Genomic DNA, 27,481 nt, shown 5'->3' with positions numbered 1-27,481 from the left:
GTGTGCCGGACTGCCGCCTGGCCCATGCAAAAAAAGATAATGGGGATGTGGAATCACCTGGTCTGCGTGCGCCTGTGTGTGCTCTGAACTGGCGGCCTGGTCTGTGCATGTTGCCTGTGTGTGTGTGTGTGTATATATATATATATATATATATATATATATATATATATATATATATATATATATATATATATATATATATATATATTAGTAAGCAATGGAATGCACTCACTGGTCTTTTTAATGTAACGTTTCTGGGACCGTACCCCTTCCTCAGACGTCTGAGGAAGGGGATACGGTCCCCGAAACGTTACATTAAACTTCACGTTTGTTAAAAAGACCAGTGAGTGCATTCCATTGCTTACAAATATTGTTTTACTGTCTGCACCCTGGCAGTTGGAGTCGAAGTGAGAGTGCTCTTCATTTGCTATTATATATATATATATATATATATATATATATATATATATATATATATATATATATATATATATATATATATATATATATATTAAAGAAAAAACAAGGAGTGGCTCACTGCACAGCGCTAATCAGATGTTCCAAAAATTAAGAGTAAAAGACCTAAGATGTGATAGTACCGTGATATAACCTTCTACAATTACACACAGTAATTAATCTGACCGTTCTAAACTAGTAAGCGGTCACTACTGTAATAGAGCAATCCATTGTGGGTTTGTACATAAAACGGAAAAATCAAGTTACTGGGGTTAATATATTATGTAGTACCTTTTCAATAATAAATGCTCATACTGGTGCAAACAAAAGAAGGTACTGCTTATATTAGTTAAAAGGCTTGTGTGATTCTATAAAGAATTATGTTGTTTATAAAAATGTATGTTTGTAAAATGTGCTTACATCGATTAATGTGAACAGTACTGGCGGTATCAATTGAGTTAAAGAACTGCTACAAATGGACACAATGTAAAGTAAGTAACAACATAAAACAGAAATGAAACCAAAGGTATACGAAAAAAATGTAGCAATGTGGCTAAAGGTCTTCTTAGCACTGAGTTCAAAGACTACTATAATACCATAATACAGTCTTATACAGGATCTGCGGTACAGATATTTAGTCCAGACTTGTAATACTTCTAGACAGTGAACGACAATCCTTGTAGGGGCTCACAGCCTACTTACTTTCGTAGACCTCAATCACATGAGGTAAGATACAGGTATAGTCGACGGTAGTCTGCTCCACCGTTCCCCAGATGGTTTGCCTCAATTCCCGTGTGAAATCCCAAAAGTTGTGGCCTTCTATGGGTTTGCGAGGCTCCGTGGGATGTTCGTGACCTGTTCGCCTCCCCAGACTTATCTCCCTTCACCGGGAGAGATGGTGACCTTCCTCTTAAGGTTCCGGTGTCAATATGCAGGGGAAACAAATACAGGACATAGCATAATACTGTTTGTAATGTAAAAAACAGTTTTATTTTTGGCACAATTGAAATCGTACTCACAAACAAAACCTCAATTTATATGAGGTATCAGTATAACGTAAAATAAATCTCTTTCTCTGTGCTGGTAGCCCAATGTGGACGGATAATTCACTAGGCACAGGAAATACAGCTGAGACGGATATTCCAACACGTACAATACAATGTTAAAAATAGAAATAAGATGGACAAAGGTCTAAAAGACCGCTATGTCAAAATAATATATAGTTAAAATGAAGCAAGTAGCCAGATTCAACACCCAGCCTGACGCGTTTCAAAGTGTAAAACTTCTTCCTCAGAGGCTCTGTTGAATCTGGACTGTTTGGGTTAATTTAAAACTCCCGCTTAGCGTGGAGGGTGGGTGTGTGAGCTGGCTGCTTGCTGATAGGTTAGTTTCTTTAGTGCACGGGTGTTTGTAAAATTAGCAATGCGATTTAATTTAAAAACCAAAGTTGATGTAAATGTAATTGCATATTGAAACTACTACGTTGTCTCATAAAGCATGTTTGAAAATATCTCTTTCTCTAAAAACTAGAATAATGTGCTAATTATTTATATTGAGTGCATAATATTTTATTTCTGGTTAGATATTCAACCATTGCATGTTTATCTAACATATGCGGTCCCATTATGCTTGTTCTTTAATCCTAGATATCGATATCAGAATGGATCAGTATGAAATTCTAATTTTTATATGGTATCTATTATTACTTACAAACTATATTAATAAAACTAACTTAAATCAACTAATGTTTGTTTTTTTGTATGTTTAGTATAAGGTACATTTAAGATGAGGAATCTGTTTTCTGTGATATACACAATATACCCTCTGTAGGTATGTGCTTTATAGAAAAGGGTCCCTCATCTATAATAATTAAATGAATATACGAGCATACTGTTTGTGCTAGTTATTTGATACAGTATATTTGGACAGCTTATAAAAAAGCTACAATGTCTATATCTTTATTCAACCCTCCTGGATACAATGTGTTAAAAGCATGTATCCAGTAGGTCTCTCTTCGTCTAAGTTTTTTTAATCTGTCACCTCCATTCGGATCTTGTGGGATATGTTCAAGGATCGTTCCTTTTAGGCATTTTGGATCTTTTTGGTGATATTTACAGTAATGATCTGAGAGATTGTGCCCCTTAAAGCCTGCCTCGATGTTTTTTATATGTTCAAGGAGTCTAGTTTTAAAGACTCTCTTGGACCTACCAATATATTGAAGTCCACAGCCGCATTCCAGTAGGTAAACGCAAAATTCACTCTTACAGTTGGTTAGTGCGTTTATTTTGCAGCTTTTGTTGTTGGAATGGGATTTAACCATGTGTGTTGGTTTATTCCCACTGTACGCATGTGCGCACCCTTCGCAATTTTTGCGATTACATTTATAAAATCCTTGGCTATTAGTTTCAAGCCAGGATTTTTGTGGTTTCTTTCCCTTTAGCTTGCTTGGGGCCAATAGGTTTTTTAACGATCTATTTTTCCTAAAGGTTACAGTTGGGCCTTCTCCTATGTTGTTCATGAGAAATTTGTCCTGTTTCAGAACTGGCCAGTATTTTTTTAAAATTTGTTTAATTTCTGGGGCTGCTTCGTTATACATAGTAATAAACCCAGGATCTCTTGTGTTTTTATTGTTTTTGTTTTTAATGTTTTTGGTTCCCATTTCTGATGTTTCTCCTCGATTCTTCCTTAGAAGTTTATTTCTATCAAAATTTCTGGCTTTTGTATATGCGTTATCCACAATCTTTTTGTTGTAGTTTTTATTTGCAAACTGTTGTTTTAATAGATTGGATTCTTTGTCATAATCTTCCAACTTCGAGCAATTTCTTCTTAATCTTTGAAATTGCCCGAAGGGGATATTTTTAACCCATGCTTTATGATGTCCACTATTTGCTGGGAGGTAACCGTTACTATCGGTTTCCTTTCTGTATAGTTTCGTGAGTATTTGATCTTCTTCATGAAAGAGTACAAGGTCAAGAAATTCAATTTCTTGAGGATTTGTTTTGTGTGTGAAGGACAGGTTGATTGGATTTGAATTAGCATAGTTCACAAATTTTGGGATAGTCTCTTCACTACCATTCCATATTAATATAATATCATCAATGAACCTGCCCCACCACACAATGTTGTCTTTGAAGGGATTGTTATTATAGATAAATTTTTCTTCCCAGAACCCCATGTATAAATTGGCATAGCTTGGGGCCATAATTGTCCCCATCGCCGTGCCACTTAATTGGAGGTAGTATTCTCCTTCAAATAGAAAATAGTTCCTTTCAAGTATAAATTTGGCACTGTTTTCAATAAAGGATCGAAGTTTGTCTGAAAAGTTAGTTTTTTCTATCAGTGTATGTCTGAGTGTTTCGATCCCTTTTTGATGAGGTATATTTGTATACAATGCCGCTACGTCCATTGTGACCCATCTGTACTTTGAATTCCATTTAATTTGTTCGATTTTTCGAATTGTGTCTGGGGTGTCCTTAAGATAAGATGTCAATTGGGACACTAATGGGTTGATATAAAAATCTACATATTCAGATAATCTAGCCATGAGCGAATTGATACCGGAGACTATGGGTCTCCCCGGAGGATTTACAATGTTTTTATGCACCTTTGGGAGATGATAGAATGTTGCAGTTTTTGGGTACAGATTATTTAGATATTTAAATTCTTGTTCGTTAAGAATACCGTTGTATTTAGCATCATCCAGAAGGTGTATATATTCTTTTAAAAAGGATTTTCTAGGATCACCTTTTAGTTTTAGATATACCTTATTCTCCCCTAAGAGTTTAAAGGCTTCTTTTAGATAGTCTGAACGATTTTGTAGAACAAGACCTCCCCCCTTATCGGCTTCGCGTATTATCAAATCGTCATTGTCTTTAATTGCATTCAAAATAGTTTTTTCTTTTTTGCTTAGGTTATCCCTTTTTATTTTATAATTGTTACAGAGGTCTGTCAGATCCTTTGAAACCAAATCATAAAAAGTTGGGATACAATTCCCTTTTGATTGTACAGGGAAAAAAATAGATTGTGGTTTTAAATTCGAATGTATATCATTCTGTAACTGTATTGTATTATTCATGTTATTTGACTCGTTTTCTAATTCTTCTAGTGCAATGAGTGCTTGTAGATCCCCATCTGTCAAAATTGTAGGATCTTCTATAGATGTCTGCACTCTTTCTTTTTTACTCTTTTCAAAATGTCTCTGCAAGGTTAATTTCCTTATAAATTTATGTAGATCAATGAAAAGAGTGAAAGAGTTTGGTCCCTTTACGGGTGCAAACTTTAGACCCTTTCTTAAAACATTCAATTCGGTTTCTGAAAATTGATATTTGGAGAGATTAAAAATTTTCACTAATTCTCTGCATTGAATCTTGTTTTGGATTTTTTTCTTTTGTTTTCTATGTCTAACCAGTTGTCCCCCTCTCTTTCCTCGTTTAGTTCTTTTCTTTTTCTTTGATTTATCGGAGTCCAATTTTGATTGGATCTTCCTTCTGTGTTTTGTATATGTTGTCTGATCTCTATAGAATTTTGAAAATTTCCTAATTGGGGGGGTTTTTGTTTTTGCTTTTGTGGATGGAAGTGAGGTTGGGAGTTTTTTGACTGATTCTGTCCTGAATATCTGTAATCACGATCATAATAATTGGAATCAATATTCCTTCTATTATCATTATAATTATAGTAATGTCTATTTTCCCTATAGTCTCTATTATCCCTATACTCTCTATTATAGTAGTGTCGTGGGGAGTCGTACTCTCTCCTTTGAAAATTAGGCCTATTTCTATATGACTGTGAGTTCTGTAAGTTTGGCCTTTTTTCCATAAACTGAACACTATTTTTTCTCCATGGTATATATACACACAGCTCACCTCCCTGCTTTTTAACAATAGATACCAAGAGAACAAAGAAAATTTGATAATAAATATATATATCAAGATTGGTACCGGGGTTGTGCAATAGGCATTTATCTCAGTGACATTTTAAAAACGTGAGTGTGGCTTTGTTTTTTTTTATATATGTATATTTATAATATTTAAAAACTAAAATCATTAAGCATATTATAGCCTAATTTAGATTTATGGCCCTTATTTTTAAAGCACAAAGGTTTTTTTTCTGTTCTGGATTATAGTCTTCATTCCCTTTATTTATTCATATCTTTAATTCATATCGCTCACAGTGGACCGTGAATGGACAACTTCGCGTTGGCTTCTTTACTACTCGGGTGGTTCCTGCTGGTTCAGAGTTGACATTTGATTATCAGTTTCAGAGATACGGGTAAGAAATGGATGCTGGAAGTGCACAGCTTTTTAAGGTTTCCAAATGAATGCAAAATGTTAAAGCAACACATTTTTTACTATTTAGCCGTTACATCATGTTGCGCCAGAACCATAAACCCAAGCAAAGTTATTGAAATGCAAATGAAAGCAAAGTGAAAGCATGAATTAATGTTGCAAATCTTTATAGCCCCCTCTGCACAACATATTAGGGTTCTTTGTTTTGTGAATTCTCTCATGGGAAATGTTTGCCAGAGAATAAAAAGTACTTGGAAAAGGATTCAAAGATTACTTTCATTACCTTAAAGGGACTTTAAACACTAATAAACCATTGCTTGAATGATGTATTCAAAGCAAAGATTAGTTTGAGAATAAATTTGTACATGTACTGTATTGATAAAAATTATATTAATTGCTTAAATATTGAAAAAATAAAGGTAAAGTTAATGTTCATAAATCAGTGGGCGTCGTCATATTGTAACTTAGGTTACTGTTTCTGCTGAGGCCAATTCGAAATGGTTATAAATGGCCTACACAGCCATTGGTTGCACACTCTAGTACACATAGCTGTGTCTGCAGTTCCATGTTTAACATGAATTGTAAAGACGATAATATTCAGAATTAAATTACAGGAAGGGAGAACAAAATAAATAATGAAAGTATATTGCGAAATTGTTTTACTACATGTAATTAAACAATTTATATTAATAGCTTTAGGTGTTTAATGTCCCTTTAACTGAACATAACTTTGCACGTAATGAGAGAGATGTTAATGAAGAACTGTTGTTTGAAAATATTTTTTTTTATTAATATTAAAACAATATTTTCTTAGCAAGATTTTGCAGATCCAAAGCAGTTCAGGGATATTCTCCTTGAAAACCCACTTGTGTATACTTCCATTTGTAGTGCTCAGATGTATATGAACTTGTGCACTGTTCTTAGCGGTTACGTTGTGCCGTGTAGCAGAGTCAGATAAACTGCAGCATTTTTACATAAACATTGTTCATTTCTACCTCTCTAGGGAGTGGTCTGGGTACATTTTTGCATTTTCAGGTAGAACTGGCAAAATACTATACAGTATATGACTTTATATCTGTTTTAGTGCAGTGACCACAAAATCGTGTTGGTATAAATCAAAGCCCAGGATAAAAAATAATCTTAAGCAGGGGCACTGAGGGTGATTATGTCCTTGGAAGCATTATGTACATGGTTTTTGTAAAAGTGAAATTTCCAGACATACACTGCTGTGAGCAGTTATTGCTGACTGCCTTCCACCCTAAATATAAAGAAATTTGTATTTTTACTATTTATTTATTGATTGATTTATTTTTGCTACCTAGTAAAGAAGCTCAGAAATGCTTTTGTGGTTCTGCAAATTGCCGGGGTTACATTGGTGGTGAAAACCGTGTCAGTATTCGAGCAGCCGGAGGAAAGATGAAAAAGGAGAGATCCCGTAAAAAGGATTCAGTGAGTCTCATCATTTTAAATACTGATTGTGCCACAATGCTGTCCTGTACTGAAAGATAGAATGTTTCTGTTGCTATAAGAAAATATTGAAAACATTTGCTGTTTAAACTGCAGGTTTATGTAATGAGACTGTTAGTTTTAAAACTACCAAAATGTTCTGTGCCTTGTTTAATGCGAAACCCAGCCATACTGGTATTTATCAGGGGAAAGCACAATGTCCAATCCTTAATGGGATTCATTTACATTAACGCTTGTTTAAAGCCTCTCCTCTAATCAAGCGCACTTACGTTATGGCGTCACACATAAACCTTTATTGTGTAACAACCTGGTGTTTAGTTACAATCATTTAATTTTACAGTTATTAAATAGATATGAAACCTCCAGTTTTCTTTTGTGATTCAGACAAAGTATGCAGTTTTAAAAATAGTTTCTATTTTATTAAATTTGCTTCATGATATTCTTTGTTGAAGAGATACCTAGGTAGGTGTCTGGAGCACTTCATGTCTGGAAATAATGCTGCCATCTAGTGCTCTTGCAAATAGATAACATTGTTGCAAAACTGCTGCCATATTGTGCTCGAGACACATGTACGCTCCTGAGCTCACCTCCCTGCTATTTAACAAGAGACACCAAGAGAACAAAGAAAATTTGATAATAAAGTAATCTCGGCACCTGTCATGTTTTTTGTTTGAGTTACCATCCAATCAGATCTGCGAGGTGTGTTAATTAGCTCTGGTCATAATGGAGATCACATGTCCTGTCTTATCCACTCATGGACTTTTTTCTCTGATAGGCTATGATATAGGCGTGTACACAACACTGCTTGCTGATTGGTTAACTTATCCTTTTTAAAGGTATGTCAAACGACTACCAGGTTCGACATTTGAAGAAGCTGAGGCGAAATGCGCATCAGGCGACCGTTACCTGATGGATATCGTACAGACATATGTGTGAAAAATGTTCCACATATACTTTAGATAATGATGCTTTAGTTTAACTTGTACTCTGTACTTTCCTAATTTACTCTTATTATACATTTTTCTTTGTTCTTAGGAGCCAGACTATTTTTGGTTCAACACCCAGGGTAGCGCTTGCTGATTGGTGTTGTTACATTTTAGTTAACAATCAGCAAGCGCTAACCAGGTGCTGAAATAAAAATGGTCCGGCTCCTAGGCTTACATTCCTGCTTTTCAAATAAAGATACCAAGAGAACAAAGAAAAATGGAGTAAATTAAAAAGTTGCTTTAAATTGCTGCTCTATCCGAATCATGAAAGAAAAAATGTGGGTTTCATTTCCCTGTACTATTGTTTGAAAGAATGTGTCTTGTTCTGGGATTGATACTGTCCCTTTAAGTTTATCAGTTTGTGTAAATTATGCAATTATCATTATTAAAATGAAATACGCATTTTAACCTTGTTTATTATAAAATTAATAATATACACAGGCTTAATTGTTAACTACTGAAATATTGTATACTCTTCAGAGCAAATGCAGAAAATATATGTTTATCATTTATATATGAGCCTAATTCTGCATTGATCAGGTTGATGGGGAGCTGGAGGCCCTACTGGAGAATGGAGAAGGCCTCTCTGACAAAAACCAGGTCCTCAGTTTATCCCGGCTCATGGTCAGGATCGAAACTCTAGAACAGAAACTCACCTGCCTCAAACTGATAAAGGTAAAAGACCCGACTGACATTAGCAGGACAGACACAAATTAATTTGTAGTTATTAAAAGTGTAATAAAAAGCTTGTAAATATAATATAGATCTTTAATGTCTCGTATTGTATATAATACTGTCCGTTGTTAAACTTTCTTGTGTTTATAATAAAAAGAGTAAACCTCAAATTCTTATCTGACGTGGAATTCCTAATGTTCTGTCTTATCCTCTCCGTTACTTATTCCGCAGAATACACAGTCTCAGTCTTGCCTGAAATTTTTTCTTGAGTGCCACGGTCTCTCCCTACTTTGGATCTGGATGGCGGAACTTGGTGACAGCCGAGGAAATACCAATAATAGCATCAAGCTACAACTCGAGGTCAGTGAATCTTGTCCAGGATCATCAAATGATATCTGCCTATAACTAGTCTGTACTTTTTTATGCAGTTACTCCAAACGTAGCTGAAGTGGGCTTAGGATAAGGCAGAAACTATCGTGGCTTCCGTTTTCTCCTGCTTGCATCAGATCAGTTTCTACCTATTTGGAGTACTGTAACTGTAGCTTGAGATGGCTCTCTGCTCCAGAATTAAAAATTTTGCACAAATAAAATAGATTATTCTTTTAAAAAAACACACCTGATGGGCCAGAATATTACACATTCATAAGGTTTGAATGAATAGTAATCACCTTGTAACCACAAGATTTGTCTGCAAGATATGCAATAAATTTACACATTAGGCGAGTGTAATTTTTTTTTATTTGCATTAACACCTTTTTTTTGCTGCAATTGTTTTTCAATAGCGAAACTTGCCACTCCCACTATTATGTAGTAGTGACGTGCCGCATTAGCTTGGATTGAGGGACCAGGATGCGCCCGCGTTACTTTTAAAAGAATTATATGCGCATGCAGGTCGCCATGATGATTCTACCTAGGTAGAACATCATTATTGGACCCACATAATGAGATACAAAATGGGCTTGGCGAAATAAAGATTTTTAATGAGGAATAACTAGAAAACAAGTGGAAACGTTTAACAGGTACTAATTTGAAATATTGAATATACAGTATATGACATTTTTAAAAATATTTTAAAAGATTTTGGGTTTACTATCCCTTTAATTTGCACTTTTTTCAAATGTTGCTAAGAAAATAGCCTAAGTGGCCTCTATAAATGACTTCTAGATAGAATCAAAGTCTTGGAAATGTAATCACTGATTTAATGCATTTGGCAAATGAGACATTCCAGATGCTCTTTCTGTTTGGAAAAAACATTGGTTTGTCTTGGAAATTTCCGGTTCAAGATCTTATCAATTATTAAATTTGTAGACATGATCATCTTCAATGAGTCGTTCTAGCTAGTTAATTAAATCAATAAGCAAGTCAAACCATATGTAATACAACAGACCATTATATACTGCAGAACTGATAATACAGCCAATGCATTATACAATGTCAATACAGTAGCCATCACTTTTAACCCCTTAACAATGGGTGCCATACAGAGTAGAGCATCCATTGATACGCCCTTAAAGATCATCTACTTGGCTGTGATAATGCAAGTCTTCATTACATGAGATACTCTAAGATCAGCGTGTATCTCTTGCTGTTGCTGGAGGATGGCTGCATGTGGAGCTATCAATGCTTTCAAGTATGACTGTTACCATATATTCAAACACTGTGACAACCAATTACAGTGATTGTATACTTAAAATTAATCATTTCAGTTTTGACCAGAATGTCCTTTTTAATTTTTACTTTCCTTCTTAATATGTCCACAGCTGAATTCCTTACTTAAATACCTCCCCCACTTCCTCATAAACCCAGTCATTCTTTGCCTTTCGTCACAGGAGGTTGGCAGAGAAGTGTCAGAAGATTTCGGAGTAGTCTCTTATGGAGGGTAGTACTCTTCCCATTGGAACTGGAGTTTTAAGTAGTCCTGTCAGCCTCTCAGTGAGAGCATGGATGAAAGTTAGAGTGCTGAGATGCAGGAAGAGTCTTTCTGTGAAACCATCCGGACTCATTAACAGCTCCTGCTTTCTTCACTCAAGTCCATATCAGAAACAACGCTACTATCTGTCAAACTTAAAGGACTGTGTTACTGTTCCACGGCATATATTCTGGTAAGATCGTTTCTTTTTTTATACATGTATGATAACGCAAGAAGACAGGGTCACAGTGTGACTCCTTTTATCTGTATAGAATCAAGGGTTAATATCTCCTGAGGGGGATTATTGAACAGGGGAGAATAATCTTATATGTTTGTTTGATTTTATGCTGCTTTTATGTGCGAGATGTTATGGGCTCATAGGCTGTTATGGAATGTACAGGTTTCACTTTCACTTTGAGAGCTGTGCAGCTTACAAGTTTGGTGCGCTTTATCTCAAAACAGAGACGGTCCTACATTGTGCAGTTTTCATTCCCTCTTTCTTGACCGGGTGTCTATCAGAGAGGAGTCATAAATCTCTGTACTGTCTGGGTCATAGGAGGTGGGGAATGCCCCAGCCATTGGGTTATAAGGGTGCCATTTTTGTGACTAAAACAAGATTGTTTTATTTTCTATAGTTCTCCGGTTCTTGCACTAGCGACAAAGGATTCTGTTTCTTTAGAGGGTACTCCCTCTATTGCTATAGAGTAATTCCTGTTTATATTGTGAGGAGGCCTTAGATCCGCCCTCACAATTATGTTCCATATGCCTTGATAATGTAATAATATCAAACCTGTTTGATACCACTGAGCCGTCCATCTCTGAGGAGATGTCGTCCAGTGAGGTGCGTACCCTACATTCTTCTCTCTCTACACATGCAGTTTCCCGTAGCATTGCTGATCCTCCATCTGGAGGGGGCCTTTTTTCCATCAGACGTTACTGCGCAGTTCAGATGGCGGTGTCTGTGGCCTTTAATGCTTTCCCTCGACCTGCCGAGCGCAAGCGAAAGGTTACATATTGCACTCCTTCCCAGAGTACATCAGATCATTTTTTGGATTTAACTAATAAGGTTATCCGAGGATGAAGTTCTTTCTGAGACTTCGAGTATGAACATTTTGAATCGGAGTCTGCTGCCTCTAAACCTCCGGCTGCGGAGGAACCAGACTTTAATTTTAGGAATGTGCGCTTTCTTCTAAAGGAAGTTTTGGAGAATTTAGAGGTTCCAGAGGCCAAATTGCCTGATGAACCTTTGATTCCTAAATTGTATAGAGTTTGGGTACAGGGTGGTACCTTATCCTTCCCTGCTCCTGTTGATGGCAAACATTATTAAGAATGAATGGACAAGATTGGATTCCTTTTCCCCCTCTTCTTCCTTTTAGAAATTGTTCCTGGTCCTGGACTCTCAATTGAGTTTTGGGATTTCGTCCCTAAAAGGGATGGCGCCATCTTCACCCTTGCTAAACAAACTGCTATCCCGCTTGAGGATAGCTCTTCATTTAAAGAGCCCATAGACAAAAGATGGAAACTCTGTTAAGAAAAATGTTTCAACATACAGGATATTTGTTTCAACCTGCGGCGGCTGGAGAAACTGCCTACGGCTGCGACTCCTTATAGGATTTGATAGGGGTGGAGTGGTCCCGTCGACGTTATTTAGGAAAGAATTACGGCCTTGAGGGTTGCTAATTCTTTTTATCTGTGATGCTATTAAGCAGATTATTCGCCTGAATGCTAAGGCTTCAGCTTTTCTGCTTACCCCCTTGGGCTCTGGCTGAGGTCATGATCTGCGGATATGACTTCTAAGTCTAGATTTCTCTTGTAAGGTGTATCCAGTCCACGGATTCATCCATTACTTGTGGGATATTCTCCTTCCCAACAGGAAGCTGCAAGAGGATCACCCACAGCAGAGCTGTCTATATAGCTCCTCCCCTAACTGCCACCTCCCAGTTATTCTCTTACAGCTCTCGACAAGGGAAGCAGCTAGAGAGATGTGGTGCATTAATGTAGTTTATCTTCAATCAAAAGTTTATTTTCAAATGGTACCGGAGTTGTATTATTTTAGCCTCAGGCAGAAAGTTGAAGAAGTCTGCCTGTGGTCTTTGATGCTCTTAGCAGGTTGTAACTAAGATCCATTGCTGTTCTCACACATAACTGAAGAGATGGGTAACTTCAGCTGGGGGAATAGCGTGCAGGGTCTCCTGCTCTGAGGTAAGTGCAGTTTTAATTTTTTCTAGAGAGATGATAAGCTAGAAAATGCTGACAATACCGGATTTATTTAAGGTAAGCCTGATTACAGTGATTTAATAACGACTGGTATCATGCTTGCTGTAAAGGGTAATATTTTTATTATTTACTCACATTACTGAATAGATATAACGTTTGCTTGAGGTGTATAAACGTTTATTTCATATTGGTGATAAAACTTTATTCTGGGGCCCAGTTTTTCCACATGGCTGACTAGATTTTGCCTAGGGATAGTTTTTTAAGGCCCTCTCACTGTGAGTACAGGTGGGGAGGGGCCTATTTTCCATTAGTTTTTGCAGCTTGAGACATCCAGCTTCCCTGAAGGAGTCCTCTGAACATATAGGACCTCTCTAAGGGGTTTTTGTGCCTTCCAAAGTCGTTGTATGGGCAGGTAGGGCCACAGTAGAGCTGTGGCAGTTTGTTGTGTTTGTGTTTAAAAACGTTTTATATCGTTTTTTTGATCCGGTTTTGAAACTAAGGGGTTAATCAATTTGCAAGTGGGTGCAATGCTCTTTCAGCCTATTATACACACTGTAAAAATTTCGTAAGATTTACTGCTTTTTTTTCACTGTTTTGCAGTTTCTGTGATTTTTTTTTCTCTTAAAGGCACAGTACCGTTTTTATTTTTTGCTTGTTCGCAGTTATTAAAGTGTTTTCCAAGCTTGCTGGTCTCATTACTATTCTATTTAAACATGTCTGACATAGAGGAAACTCATTGTTCATTATGTTTAGAAGCCATTGTGGAACCCCCTCTTAGAATGTGTACCAAATGCACTGATTTTACTATAGATTACAAAGACCATATTCTGGCTTTAAAAAATTTATCACCAGAAGAAATTGACAAGGAAGAAGTTATGCCGTCTAATTCTCCCCACGTGTGAGATCCTATAAATCCCGCTCAGGGGACGCCAAGTACATCTAGCGCGCCCATTGCATATACCTTGCAAGACATGGCGGCAGTTATGAATCATACCCTTACAGAGGTATTATCTAAACTGCCAGGATTGCAAGGAAAGCGAGACGGCTCTGGGACTAGAATAAATACAGAGCTCTCTGACGCTTTAGTAGCTATCTCTGATACACCCTCACAATATAATGAAGCTGAAGCAGGGGAGCTTCAATCTGTGGGTGATTTTTCTGATTCAGGGAAGATACTTCAATCTGATTCTGATATGTCTACATTTAAATTTAAGCTTGAACACCTCTGCGTATTGCTCAGGGAGGTTTTAGCAACTCTGGACGACTGTGACACTATTGTAGTACCAGAGAAATTATGTAGATTGGATACATACTATGCAGTACCTACTTACACTGATGTTTTTCCAATCCCTAAAAGGTTTTCTGAAATTATTAATAAGGAATGGGATAGACCATTTGTACCATTCTCTCCCCCTCCTGTTTTTAAAAAGATGTTTCCTATAGACGCCGCTACACAGGACTTGTGGCAGACGGTCCCTAAGGTGGAGGGAGCAGTTTCTACTCTAGCTAAGCGTACCACTATCCCTGTCGAGGACAGTTGTGCTTTTCTAGATCCAATGGATAAAAAATTAGAGGGTTACCTTAAGAAAAATTTTATTCAACAAGGTTTTATTCTCCAGCCTCTTGCATGCATTGCCCCAGTCACTGCTGCCGCGGCTTTCTGGTTTGAGTCCCTAGAGGAGGCTCTACAGGTTGAAACCCCGTTGGAAGATATTATTGACAAGCTTAGGGCCCTTAAGCTAGCCAATTCATTTGTTTCTGATACCGTTATTCATTTAACCAAGCTAACGGCTAAAAATTCAGGTTTTGCTTTTCAGGCGCGTAGGGCGCTCTGGCTTAAATCCTGGTCAGCTGACGTGACTTCAAAGTCTAAACTTCTCAACATTCCCTTCAAAGGACAGATCCTATTCGGGCCTGGACTGAAGGAGATCATATCTGACATCACTGGAGGAAAAGGTCACGCCCGTCCTCAAGACAGGTCCAACAAATTAAGGACCAAACAGTCTAGTTTTCGGCCCTTTCGAAACTTCAAGAGTGGCGCAGCTTCAACTTCCTCTAACACAAAACAAGAGGGAACTTTTGCCCAGTCTAAGCCGGTCTGGAGACCTAACCAGGCTTGGAACAAGGGGAAACAGGCCAAGAAGCCTGCTGCTGCCTCTAAGACAGCATGAAGGAGCAGCCCCCGATCCGGAAACTGATCTAGTAGGGGGCAGACTCTCTCTCTTCGCCCAGGCTTGGGCAAGAGATGTCCAGGATCCCTGGGCATTGGAAGGTTATCTTCTGGAATTCAAAACCTCTCCCCCAAAAGGGAGATTTCATCTCTCACTTTTATCTGCAAACTAGATAAAGAGAGAAGCATTCTTACATTGTGTTCAAGACCTCCTAGTTATGGGAGTGATCCACCCAGTTCCGCAGGAGGAACAGGGACAGGGCTTTTATACAAATCTGTTTGTTGTTCCCAAGAAAGAGGGAACATTCAGACCAATCTTATATCTCAAGATCTTAAACAAATTTCTCAGAGTCCCATCCTTCAAGATGTTGACTATTCGAACCATCCTTCCTATGATCCAGGAGGGTCAATACAGGCACTACCAGTTTGTGGCTCTTCCCTTCGGGTTGGCCACGGCACCTTTACAAAGGTTCTAGCGGTCCTAAGGCCGCGGGCTATAGCAGTAGCCCCTTACTCAGACGACATTCTGATACAGGCGTCGACTTTTCAAGTTGCCAGGTCTCACACGGACATTGTTCTGACATTTCTGAGGTCGCATGGGTGGAAAGTGAACGAAGAAAAAAGTTCTCTATCTCCTCTCACAAGAGTTTCCTTCCTAGGAACTCTGATAGATTCTGTAGAAATGAAGATTTACCTGACAGAGGCCAGGTTTTCAAAAGTTCTAAATTCCTGCCGTGTTCTTTATTCTACTTCTCGCCCTTCAGTGGCTCAGTGTATGGAAGAAATCGGCTTAATGGTAGCGGCAATGGACATAGTGCCGTTTGCCCGCCTACATCTCAGACCGCTGCAACTCTGCATGCTCAGTCAGTGGAATGGGGACTACACAGATTTGTCCCCTCTATTAAATCTGGATCAAGAGACCAGGGATTCTCTTCTCTGGTGGTTATCTCGGGTCCATCTGTCCAAGGGTATGACCTTTCCGCAGGCCAGATTGGACAATAGTAACGACAGATGCCAGCCTTCTGGGCTGGGGTGCAGTCTGGAACTCCCTGAAGGCTCAGGGCTTGTGGACTCAGGAGGAGACACTCCTTCCGATAAACATTCTGGAACTAAGAGCGATATTCAATGCTCTTCAGGCTTGGCCTCAGCTAGCTGCGGTCAGGTTCATCAGATTTCAGTGAGACAACATCACGACTGTAGCTTACATCAACCATCAAGGGGGAACAAGGAGTTCCCTAGCAATGTTGGAAGTTTCAAAAATAATTCTATGGGCAGAGGTTCACTCTTGCCATCTATCAGCTATCCATATCCCAGGATTAGAGAACTGGGAGGCGGATTTTCTAAGTTGAAAGACTTTTCATCCGGGGGAGTGGGAGCTCCATCTGGAGGTGTTTGCACAGTTGATTCAACTTTGGGGCAAACCAGAACTAAATCTCATGGCGTCTCGTCAGAACGCCAAGCTTCCTTGTTACGGGTTCAGGTCCAGGGATCCCAAGGCAGCGCTGATAGATGCTCTAGCAGTGCCTTGGTCTTTCAACCTGGCTTATGTGTTTCCACCGTTTCCTCTGCTCCCTCGTCTGATTGCCAAGATCAAGCAGGAGAGAGCTTCAGTGATTTTGATAGCTCCTGCGTTGCCACGCAGGACTTGGTACGCAGATCTGGTGGACATGTCATCCTTTCCACCTTGGACTCTGCCGCTGAGACAGGACCTTCTACTTCAAGGTCCCTTCAAACATCCAAATCTAATTTCTCTGCGTCTGACTGCTTGGAGATTGAACGCTTGATTTTGTCAAAACTTGGTTTTTCCGAGTCGGTCATTGATACCTTTAATTCAGGCTCGAAAGCCTGTCACCAGGAAAATCTATCATAAGATATGGTGTAAATATCTTCATTGGTGTGAATCCAAGGGTTACTCATGGAGTAAAGTCAGGATTCCCAGGATATTGTCTTTTCTCCAAGAAGGATTGGAGAAGGGATTGTCAGCTAGTTCCTTAATCCGCCAGACGCTTGTGCAAAAGGACAGAGCAGAAATCTGTCCTTTTGCACAAGCGTCTGGCGGATGTTCCAGACGTGCAGGCGTTTTGTCAGGCTTTAGTTAGAATCAAGCCTGTGTTTAAACCTGTTGCTCCGCCATGGAGTTTAAATTTAGTTCTTAAAGTTCTTCAAGGGGTTCTGTTTGAACCTCTGCATTCCATAGATATCAAGCTTTTATCTTGGAAAGTTCTGTTCTTGGTAGCTATCTCTTCGGCTCGAAGTGTTTCAGAGTTATCTGCCTTGCAGTGTGATTCCCCTTATCTGATCTTCCATGCAGATAAGGTAGTTTTGCGTTCCAAACCTGGGGTTCTTCCTAAGGTGGTATCCAATAAGAATATCAATCAAGAGATTGTTGTTCCGTCACTGTGTCTTAATCCTTCTTCAAAGAAGGAACGTCTATTACACAATCTTGACGTGGTTCGTGCTTTAAAGTTTTATTTACAAGCTACTAAAGATTTTCGTCAAACATCTGCTTTGTTTGTTGTCTACTCTGGACAGAGGAAAGGCCAAAAGGCTTCAGCAACTTCTCTTTCTTTTTGGTTAAGAAGTATAATCCGCTTAGCTTATGAGACTGCTGGCCAGCAACCTTCTGTAAGAATTACAGCTCATTCCACTAGAGCGGTGGCTTCTACATGGGCCTTTAAAAATGAGGCTTCTGTTGAACAGATTTGTAAGTCGGCGACTTGGTCTTCGCTTCATACTTTTTCTAAATGCTACAAATTTGATACTTTTGCTTCTTCGGAGGCTATTTTTGGGAAAAAGGTCTTACAGGCAGTGGTGCCTTCCGTGCCTTGTCCCTCCCTTCATCCGTGTCCTATAGCTTTGGTATTGGTATCCCACAAGTAATGGATGAATCCGTGGACTGGATACACCTTACAAGAGAAAACAAAATTTATGCTTACCTGATAAATTTATTTCTCTTGTGGTGTATCCAGTCCACGGCCCGCCCTGTCATTTTAAGGCAGGTTTTTTTTTTTTAATTTTTAAACTACAGTCACCACTGCACCCTATAGTTTCTCCTTTCTCTTGCTTGTCTTCGGTCGAATGACTGGGAGGTGGCAGTTAGGGGAGGAGCTATATAGACAGCTCTGCTGTGGGTGATCCTCTTGCAGCTTCCTGTTGGGAAGGAGAATATCCCACAAGTAATGGATGAATCCGTGGACTGGATACACCACAAGAGAAATAAATTTATCAGGTAAGCATAAATTTTGTTTGGTCCAGGCCTGGACTCAATTATCTCCACGGTCACAGGGGGCAAGGGTGTCCTCCTACCGTAAGAGAATAAGAACTAGTCTAAGGGACAATTTCCGTTCTTTTCGTTTTGATAAAGCCCATAGTCAGCAGTCCTCCGCTGAGCCAGAGCAAACCAAGCGCTCTTGGAAGCCAGCTCAGTCCTGGAATAAATCCAAGCAGAGCAAGAAGCCCGCCAAGTCTAAGTCGTCATAAATGGGCGGTCCCTGGTCCTCTTCTGGATCGTGTAGGGGGCAACCTGTCGCTCTTTTCAGTCGCTTGGTTCTGGGACGTGCAGGATCTATGGGTCATAGCTCAGGGTTACAAGATAGGTTTCAAGTCTCAGCCACCCAGGGGCAGATTCCTCCTCTCAAACCTGTCTTCCTGACCAGAAAAGAGGGAAGCCTTTCTTGGGTGCGTACAGGAACTGTCCTCTTAGGAGTTATTGTCCCGGTGCTTATCACAGATAGAGGTTTGGGATACTATTCAAACCTTTTCATGGTCCCAAAGAAGGAGGGAATTTTCCGTCCGATTCTGGACCTAAAGTACTTAAGTTTTTATATGTCCTCATGTTCAAGATGGAGACAATAGGGTCCATTCTTCCCCTCGTTTGAGAAGGGCAGTTTATGACCACAATAGATCTGAAGGATGCTCCCTTCATGTACCAATCCTCAAGGACCACTTCCAGTTCCTAAGGTTTGTGTTCCTGGACCAGCACTATCAGTTTATTGCACTTTCGTTGGGTCTAGCTACGTTTTCAAGAAATTTTTCGAAGAGTGGACCATTCGGAATCTCTCCTCGGTCTTATTCGATCCCATGGATGGAAGATAAATCTAGAGAGAGTTCTCTTATATCAAGTACCAGGGTAGAATTCCCGGGTACTATAATAGACTCCATAGACATGCTTTTACAGACCAAAGACGTTGCAAGCTAGCTTCAACATGTCTTGCCCTCCAGACCTCCTTAAGGCCATCTGTGGCTCGGTGTATGGAGGGGATTGGTCTTATGGTGTCCAACATGGACATCATTCCCTTTGCCAGGTTTCACCTCAGGCTGTTGCAACTGCGCATGCTCAAGCAGTGGAACGGCGATCATTCGGATCTGTCTCAGCAGATTTCTCTGGACAACTGATCAAGAGAATCTTGGTGGTTTTGTCCGGAACTCTTGTCCCGAGGGATGTCCGTCTAAAGACCATTCTGGATGATTGTGACTATGGTTGCGAGTCTTGTCAGGATGGGGAGCTGTTTGGGGTGCCAGGAAGGCACAGGGTCTATGGACTCAGGAGGAAAGCTCCCTCGCGATTTCATTTTGGAATATCGGGAAATATACAATGCTCTGAAGGCTTGGCCTCTGCTGGGTTTGTCCCAGTTTATCGGATTCCAATCAGACAATATAACCTCGGTGGCTTACATCAACCATCAGGGGGGAACGAGAAGCCCCCTAGCTATGAGGTTAGTATCTCGGATTCTGGAGTGGGCAGAGACCCACATATGTTCGCTGTCATCGATCCACATTCCGGGTGTGGACAACTGGGAAGCGGATTTCCTCAGCAGACAATCCTTTCATCCGGGGGAATGGTCTCTCCATCCCGAAGTGTTTGCGGAGATTTGCAAAAGGAAGATCTTATGACGTCTCGATACCAAGCTACCCAAATATGGGTCGAGGTACAGGGATCCTCAGGCGGAGCTAACAGATGCATTAGCGGTGCCTTGGAGGTTCAATCTAATTTATCTTTTCCGGCCGTTTACCACTACTTACTGGTTTAGTGGCTCGAATCAAGCAAGAGCAGGCGTCGGTGATACTGATTGCTCCGTCTTGGCCGCAAAGGATATGGTTTGCGGATCTAGTGGGGATGTCATCTCCTCCGTGGAATTTACCTTGTTACAGGGATCTGCTGACCAAGGTCTCTTTGTTCATCAATGTCTAGATTCTCTGAGGCTGACTGCATGGAGGTTAAACGCTTAGTCCTAGCCAAGAGAGGGTTTTCTGAGAGAGTTATTTTTACTCTCATTCCAGCTCGTAAGCTGGTTGCTTGTCGCCTCTATCATAAGGTGTTGAGGACCTACTTATTCTGTTCTCCAGGATAAACTGGAGAAGGGCTTTTCTGCAAGTCCCCTGATGGGACAGACTTCGGCCCTGTCTTTGTTACTGCACAAGAGGTTCGCTGAGCTTCCAGATGTGCAGTCATTTAAGGCTCTGCTAGGATCAGACCTGTGTTTAGATCTAATGCTCCTCCTTGGAGTTTAAATCTTGTTCTTAAAGTTTTGCTTTGGGCTCCGTTGGAGCCTATGCACGAAGTAGACATTAAATTGTTGTCTTGGAAGGTTCCTTTTCTACTGGCTATTGCTTCTACACGCAGAGTATCTGTCATTGCTGCCTTGCAATGCATCCCTCCTTATCTGGCTTTCCATGCTGATAAGGCTGTTCTACGAACCAAGTTAGGTTTTATTCCTAAGGTTGTATCAATTCGCAACATCAATCAAGAGATTGTGGTTCCTTTCTTATGTCCTAATCCTTCTTCGTCGAAGGAACGTTTAAAACGTAATTTTGAATGTGGTTTGTGCCTTGAAGTTCTCTCTTTAGGCCACGAAGGAATTTAGACAAACTTCTTTCTCTGTTTGTTCTATTTTCCGGGAAGCGTGGGGGTCAGAGGGCCTCTTCGACTTCCTTATCTTTTTGGCTGAGGATTGTCATAGAGACAGCGGCACATAAGCCGCCTCCTGAGGATTACGGCTCATTCTACGAGAGCAAAGGTTTCCTCTTGGGCCTTCAAAAATGAGGCCTCTATGGATCAGATTTTTAAGGCAGCTACCTGGTCCTCCTTACATAGTTTTTCCAAACTTTACAAGTTTGATGTTTTTGCTTCTGCTGAAGCAGCCTTCGATAGAAAGGTTTTGCAGGCTGTGGTGCCCTCAGATTAGGGTCCGCCTCTCTTTTTTTCCCCTCCCGTTAGCATTCCGTGTACTCTAGAGCTTGGGTATATGTTTTCCACAAGTAAAGAATGCAGCTGTGGACTCTTTCCATATTAAGAAAGAAAACTTAAATTATGCTTACCAGATCATTTCCTTTCCTTCTGTATGGGAAGAGTCCACTGCTCCCGCCCGTGTTCTCCGATGGGCGGCCCTAAATTTAAATTTTATTCTTCTGGCACTTTTTTCACCCTGATATTTCTCCTACTGTTCCTTGTTCCCTTGGCAGAATGACTGGGCTTATGAGGAAGTTGGGGAGGTATTTCATCCTTTGGCTGGGGTGTCTTTGCCTTCTCCTGGTGGCCAGGTTCATTATTTCCCACAAGTAAGGAATGCAGCTGTGGACTCTTCCCATACAGAAGGAAAGGAAATTATCTGGTAAGCATAATTTAAGTTTTACTGTCCCTTTTAATATTCACTTTATTGTCCCTTTTAATATTCACTTTACTGTCCCTTTAAACAAATATCAAAAAATTATATTTGTTTAAAAATTGAATAAAAGTGTAATAAAATGTTATTTCATTAGTTTATTCCCCTTTAAATATATATTTAAATGAGCAGGAGAGTGAATATTAGACAATTATGATTCAAATGCATGCATAACATACATGCTAAAGATGAGGTTGAAAAAAGACAGAAGTCCATCAAGTTCAACCTATACAAATCTTAATATACTTACAATAAAAGCTTCATTTGAGCTTAAATTAATCCCATTAAAAAGGCGACCCATTTAACACAAGCAATCATATCCCTGAATTCAGAAATGTATCAAAACCATTTTTAAATGTATCTAGGGTATTGGCATTTACTGCCTCCTCAGGTAATGAGTTCCACAATTTTATTGCACTTACAGTGAAAAAAAATTTCTGTTGCAGGAGATTAAATCTTATTTAATTCTGCCTTAAATTGTGACCTCTTGTCACAAACAATTTTCTTGGAATAAACAGAGCTTCTACCATCTCTGTATATGGGCCTTAAATATATTTATATAAAGTAATCTTGTCACCTCAAGTGCCTTTTTTTTCCTAGAGAAAATAGACCCAGTTTGGTTAACCTCTCCTCGTAGTTTAAAGGGATTCTAAACCCAATTTTTTTTCTTTTATGATTCGGATAGAGCATAGAATTTAAAACAACTTTCTAATTTACTCCTATTCTCTTGGTATCTTTACTCCCATTTTTGGTTCAGCACCTTGGATAGCGCTTGCTGATTGGTGGCTACATGTTTACTACTACTCATTGCTTCCTGTCTTTCATCCAGTTATTTATCCATGAGCTAACATTTTCATCTTTTCCCAGCTTCTTAATTTTGTACATTATTTTTAAGTGGCACTGTATCAAACGCCTTTGCAAAATCTAAGTATATCACATCAGCTGATTCCCCTTTATATTTTTACTTTCTCGTAGAATCTAATTAGATTAGTTTGACATGATCTATTTCTCATGAATCCATGCTGAGTTGAACTCATAATCTTATTTACAGAAATAATACTCATCAATATAATCTCTTATAATCCCTTCAAGTATCTCCCCACTATTGATGTCAGACTAACTGGTCTATAGCTTTCTGGATCAGCCCTTCTTCCCTTTTTAAAGAGTGGCTGACACCACATCAGCTTTACACCAGTCCTGGGGTACTATGCATTAGTATAATGAGTCTTGAAAATTAAGAGTAGAGGTTTGTTTATAACAGTTCTAAATTCCCGTAAAACCCTTGGGTGTATGCCATCTGGGCCATGGAGTTTTATTTATCTTAATATTTTCCAGATTTTTTTTTCTGATATCCTGTAGAGAAAACCCAGTTAATGGTATGGGCTAGTATGTTCTATTTTTTTTCAAAGTATCCCCCATTGGTTCCTTTCTTGTGTATACTGAAGAAAAGAATTGGTTTAGTACCTCAGCCTTTCTCCCTGTCACTGAAAATCATGCTACCCTTCCCCCCTTTTTCATATACCTATATTTGTCTTCTTAGATTTTTTGCAATGTATGTACTTAAAAAAACCTTCAAGGGTTTTACTTTGAATCCTTTGCAATTAATCTTTCATTTTAATTTTTGACTAATTTAAAGTGATGGTAAATCCTAGCATTTGTGAAACGCTAGAATTTACCATTGGAACAGATAAAGGGGACATTCAGTCATGTATAAACTATAAAATAAAATACTTCATGCTGAAAGCTCCTTTGTTTGCAGTGTTCGTCGCACTGAGCTGCTCTGGCAGCCCACGGCAGAACGCTATTTGGCTGAGAGGTGACGGTTCCACCTCTTTGCCAATAGCTGTGAGGGATAGCTAGATTTCGCGCACGGCTATTGGCTAAGGTGGAAATGTCACCTCTCATCCAAATAGCGTCCTACCGTGGGCTGCCTGAGCATCTCAGTGCGGTGAACGCTGCAAACAAATAAAGGAGCTTTCAGCATGAAGTATTTTATACTTCATGACTGAAAGTCCCCTTTATTTGTTCCAATGGTACATCCTAGTGTTTCACAAACGCTAGTATTTGCCATGACTTTAATTGTTTTTTTGCATGCTTTGTTACATTCCATATATATTTGGAATGTTGATTCTGTACTATTTTCTTGGAATAATTGAAATGCCTTAGTTTTATTTAGCAACATTGTCTTGGATTTATTTTTTTTTACTTTTATAACCATGTGGTATGTGTTTATGTATTTTTAAGTTTTAAATGGTATCCATTTATCCTTTATTTTTATTAGAGAATACTTTGTCCCAATTTATGTTGTTTTACGATTTCCTTAAATCACTGAATTTTGCTTTCTTAAAATTAAGTCTTAGTTGAACACTTATAACACTGCTTATGGAAAGTGATTTTAAGTGTAACCATGTTATGATCACTGTTACCCAAATGTTCTTTGACTTCTATGTTTGATATTATGTCTGTATTGTTTGATAGCACTAAATCCAGTATAGCTTTATACCTAGTTGGCTCCTCTATTAATTGTGACAAGAATTTATCCTGAGAACATTTAAAAAAATCTCTCTTAGCTGAATTACTTGTTTCATTCGCCCAGTTTGTCGGGGTAATTCAAATTTCCCACAATTATATCACTGTTATTAGCAGCCTTTCCTATTTGTATTAGTAGTTGATTTTCCTCCATGTCACTAATGTTGGGGAACTTGTAGTATGTTCCTAGTAATATATTATTATTTTATTTTTTAGCATTTTTTCCACTATTTATTTCAACCTATAGGGTCTCTACATTATCACCTTTATCATCATAAATATCTTCCCTTATTTTAGGTTTAAGGTCAGGTTTACTATAGATGCAGATTCCTCCACCCCTTTTATTACTCCTGTCCCTGTTAAATAAAGTATAAGCCCTCCTAAGTTAACTGCCCAGTCATGTGACTCATCCCACCAGGTTTTCAATTATACTGATAATATCATAGTCCTCTAATGCAACTCCAGCTCCCCCATTTTACCCGTCCTGCTTCGGTTTTCTAAATTTGTTTTGTTCTCTTGGTATTCTTTCTTGAACAGTAAACCTAGATAGACTGAAATGACCTTAGAAGTGTGTCTTGCATTCTACGGCAGCAGTGTTTGCAACAACATTGTTATAAAAGTTGTTGTAATCACTGCTGCCAGATTGCTAAATACACGTGTATGCTCCTGAACTCACCTAGGATTACTCTTTAACAAAGGATACTAGAGAACTAAACAAATGTAACAATATAAGTTGTCTAAAATGTCATGCTCTATCCAATCCATTAAGGTTTCATTTTGACTTTACTGTCCCTTTAATTTGTTCACATTGCCTTTGTTATGAAACAGTTTTTAGTCAATTAGATATCTTGTCCCTAAACAGTGGTAATACACGTGGTGGGTATTTAACTGCATATAATAGACACTACTATAAAGAAGAATATGCACAGATACTGATCTTAAAAATGAAGTATAAAACGTTTTACTTAGAAGCTCCTAGTTTAGCACTGGGACACCCAGTGAAATGGGCTTGGAAAGCAGGAACAGCAGACTCTCTCCTGGATATGAAAAGACAGATTACACAGACAGGAGCAGCAGGAATCTGTAGACTTCAGAGTACATCTGATACTTTGGGGCTTGGTTACGAGTCTGAAAATCAGCACAATGTTATTAAAAATAAAGCAAAACTATGTTACAAAAACACTCCCAGATGGGCTCTATAAATGGATCATGTACAAAACATTTATGCAAAGAAGAATCTAGTTAATCTCCCTCTAACAGCAAAACTATCCCAATGTTTTTGTTCATGTAATTTTTTTTTTATCTGAACAAAACCTGCTTTAATGGCCCCTTGTTCCTGGAATAGAATTATTATTATTATCGGTTATTTGTAGAGCGCCAACAGATTCCGCAGCGCTAACAGATTCCGCAGCACTAGACGTCATCTTGACTTCACAATAAAAACGGTTTATATGTTTTAAATGTTTTTGATTTTAAAGGGTCAATAAACACCTTGTAATTACAAGACATTTCTGTCGTCTTCTTATGGAATAACATATCAGCCAAACTTAAACATTTTTAAAACAAGTTAACTTCCTTTTTTTACTGCAATTGTTTTTCTATAGCCAAAATCTGCCCAAAATTTGCTTTATTTGGAGAAGAAAATCCAGGCTTTAGTCTGTAGTTAAGAAGGCTAGCCATAGTCATAATGTTAGTATAAACTACATTGTTTTGCATTTGTTATCTGTTAAAGTGAAAGATGTGGCAGGGTTAGCATTGGGAAGTCTATATGGTGCATTTCATGTTCTGAGAATTAGAAAATCCTCAGTTATATTACTTGAAAAGGGGTCAAAATAAACTATTTAAATATATTACAAAGTTGTTTTAATATGTATAACTAAACCTTTTATATTAAAACTTCGATATTTACTGTCCCTTTAATTTAATAACTGGCAGTAATAAACTATTTCTATTGTGGTTTTAAAGTTCTAATCCATTGTGTCTAATTTCCGTGAGTTCCTTTTTGTGCTACACTATAGTGCTGATAAGTTGTCAACACTCTTTTTATAGGTTTTTAATATTGCTCTTTTCTACCATCCTGTTTGATTAGATCATTAAAACATTGGAGCTCCTGCCTATTCCAAATAAAAATATGCTGGAGGAGAGCAAAATTCTCCCGATCATTCAACGCTGGTCCCAGACAAAGACTACTATCCCCCAGCTGAGTGAAGGTGATGGATACTCCAGTGAGAACACCTCCCGAGCCCACACGCCGCTCAATACCCCAGCAAACACTCCTGACCCTGCTGTCAAAATCAATATTGAGCACGACGGTGAAACTCCAAAAAAGTTGATTTTACGGAGACTTAAAATCATTAGCGAGAACAGTATGGACAGTGCAGTATCTGATGCAGCCAGTGAAGTGGAGGTCAAGGAAGTATCTGAAAGATCAGAAACACTGGCCACCAGCGAGCCTAAAGATGTGCAGCTCTCAAAGGATGAGGATGCTAATGGGGAGGTGAAGTCCGAGCTGCAGGAACAAACGCTTGAAGGGGAACAGCCACATGAACCTCGGCTTTCCACCATCAAGACTGAGTCTGACCTTTCATCAGATTTGGGCAAAGCAGCTGGAGCGGAAAGCAACGGCCTGAAAGGGGAAGAGAACTCTGCAGTGGAAACGCCGTCTCAGGATGAGGAGGAAGGCGTCTCTGATGTAGAGAGCGAGAGAAGCCAAGAACAGGTGGACAAAACGGTAGACATGAGTGACCTGGCAGTCAAACTGTTAGAGGGCTGGAAAGATTTAAAGGTAAGAGTGCTTCATTTGACCACCAGTGTAAGCTGCCTGTGGCATTTTATTTAATTTAGCTGTCTTTGCTTGATAAGATTAAGGACTTGATACAAAACCTGTGAATTAGTCAACTACTACTGATATTTCTTTCATGTAATTAGCAAGAGTCCATGAGCTAGTGACGTATGGGATATACATTCCTACCAGGAGGGGCAAAGTTTCCCAAACCTCAAAATGCCTATAAATACACCCCTCACCACACCCACAATTCAGTTTTACAAACTTTGCCTCCGATGGAGGTGGTGAAGTAAGTTTGTGCTAGATTCTACGTTGATATGCGCTCCGCAGCAAGTTGGAG

General features: G+C 39.0%; 1 protein-coding gene across 2 annotated transcripts in view; it reads left to right on the top strand.

Moving 5' to 3' along the window:
* The window catches only part of SETD2 (SET domain containing 2, histone lysine methyltransferase), a 284,758-nt gene that overhangs the window by 128,291 nt on the left and 128,986 nt on the right, over window positions 1–27,481 (top strand). For both annotated transcript variants that reach the window (XM_053713722.1, XM_053713721.1), the window contains exons 9-13: window positions 5,627–5,724; window positions 7,064–7,190; window positions 8,735–8,869; window positions 9,101–9,229; window positions 26,446–27,141. In XM_053713722.1, coding sequence (XP_053569697.1) covers window positions 5,627–5,724; window positions 7,064–7,190; window positions 8,735–8,869; window positions 9,101–9,229; window positions 26,446–27,141 — 1,185 coding nt within the window. The remainder of the gene's footprint in view (window positions 1–5,626; window positions 5,725–7,063; window positions 7,191–8,734; window positions 8,870–9,100; window positions 9,230–26,445; window positions 27,142–27,481) is intronic.

Source organism: Bombina bombina, chromosome 5 (genome assembly GCF_027579735.1).
Source record: "Bombina bombina isolate aBomBom1 chromosome 5, aBomBom1.pri, whole genome shotgun sequence".
In the NCBI taxonomy this organism is placed as follows: Eukaryota; Metazoa; Chordata; class Amphibia; order Anura; family Bombinatoridae; genus Bombina; species Bombina bombina.
The sequence above is the reverse complement of the archived record's forward strand: the minus strand, read 5'-3'. Positions and strand labels throughout refer to the sequence as shown.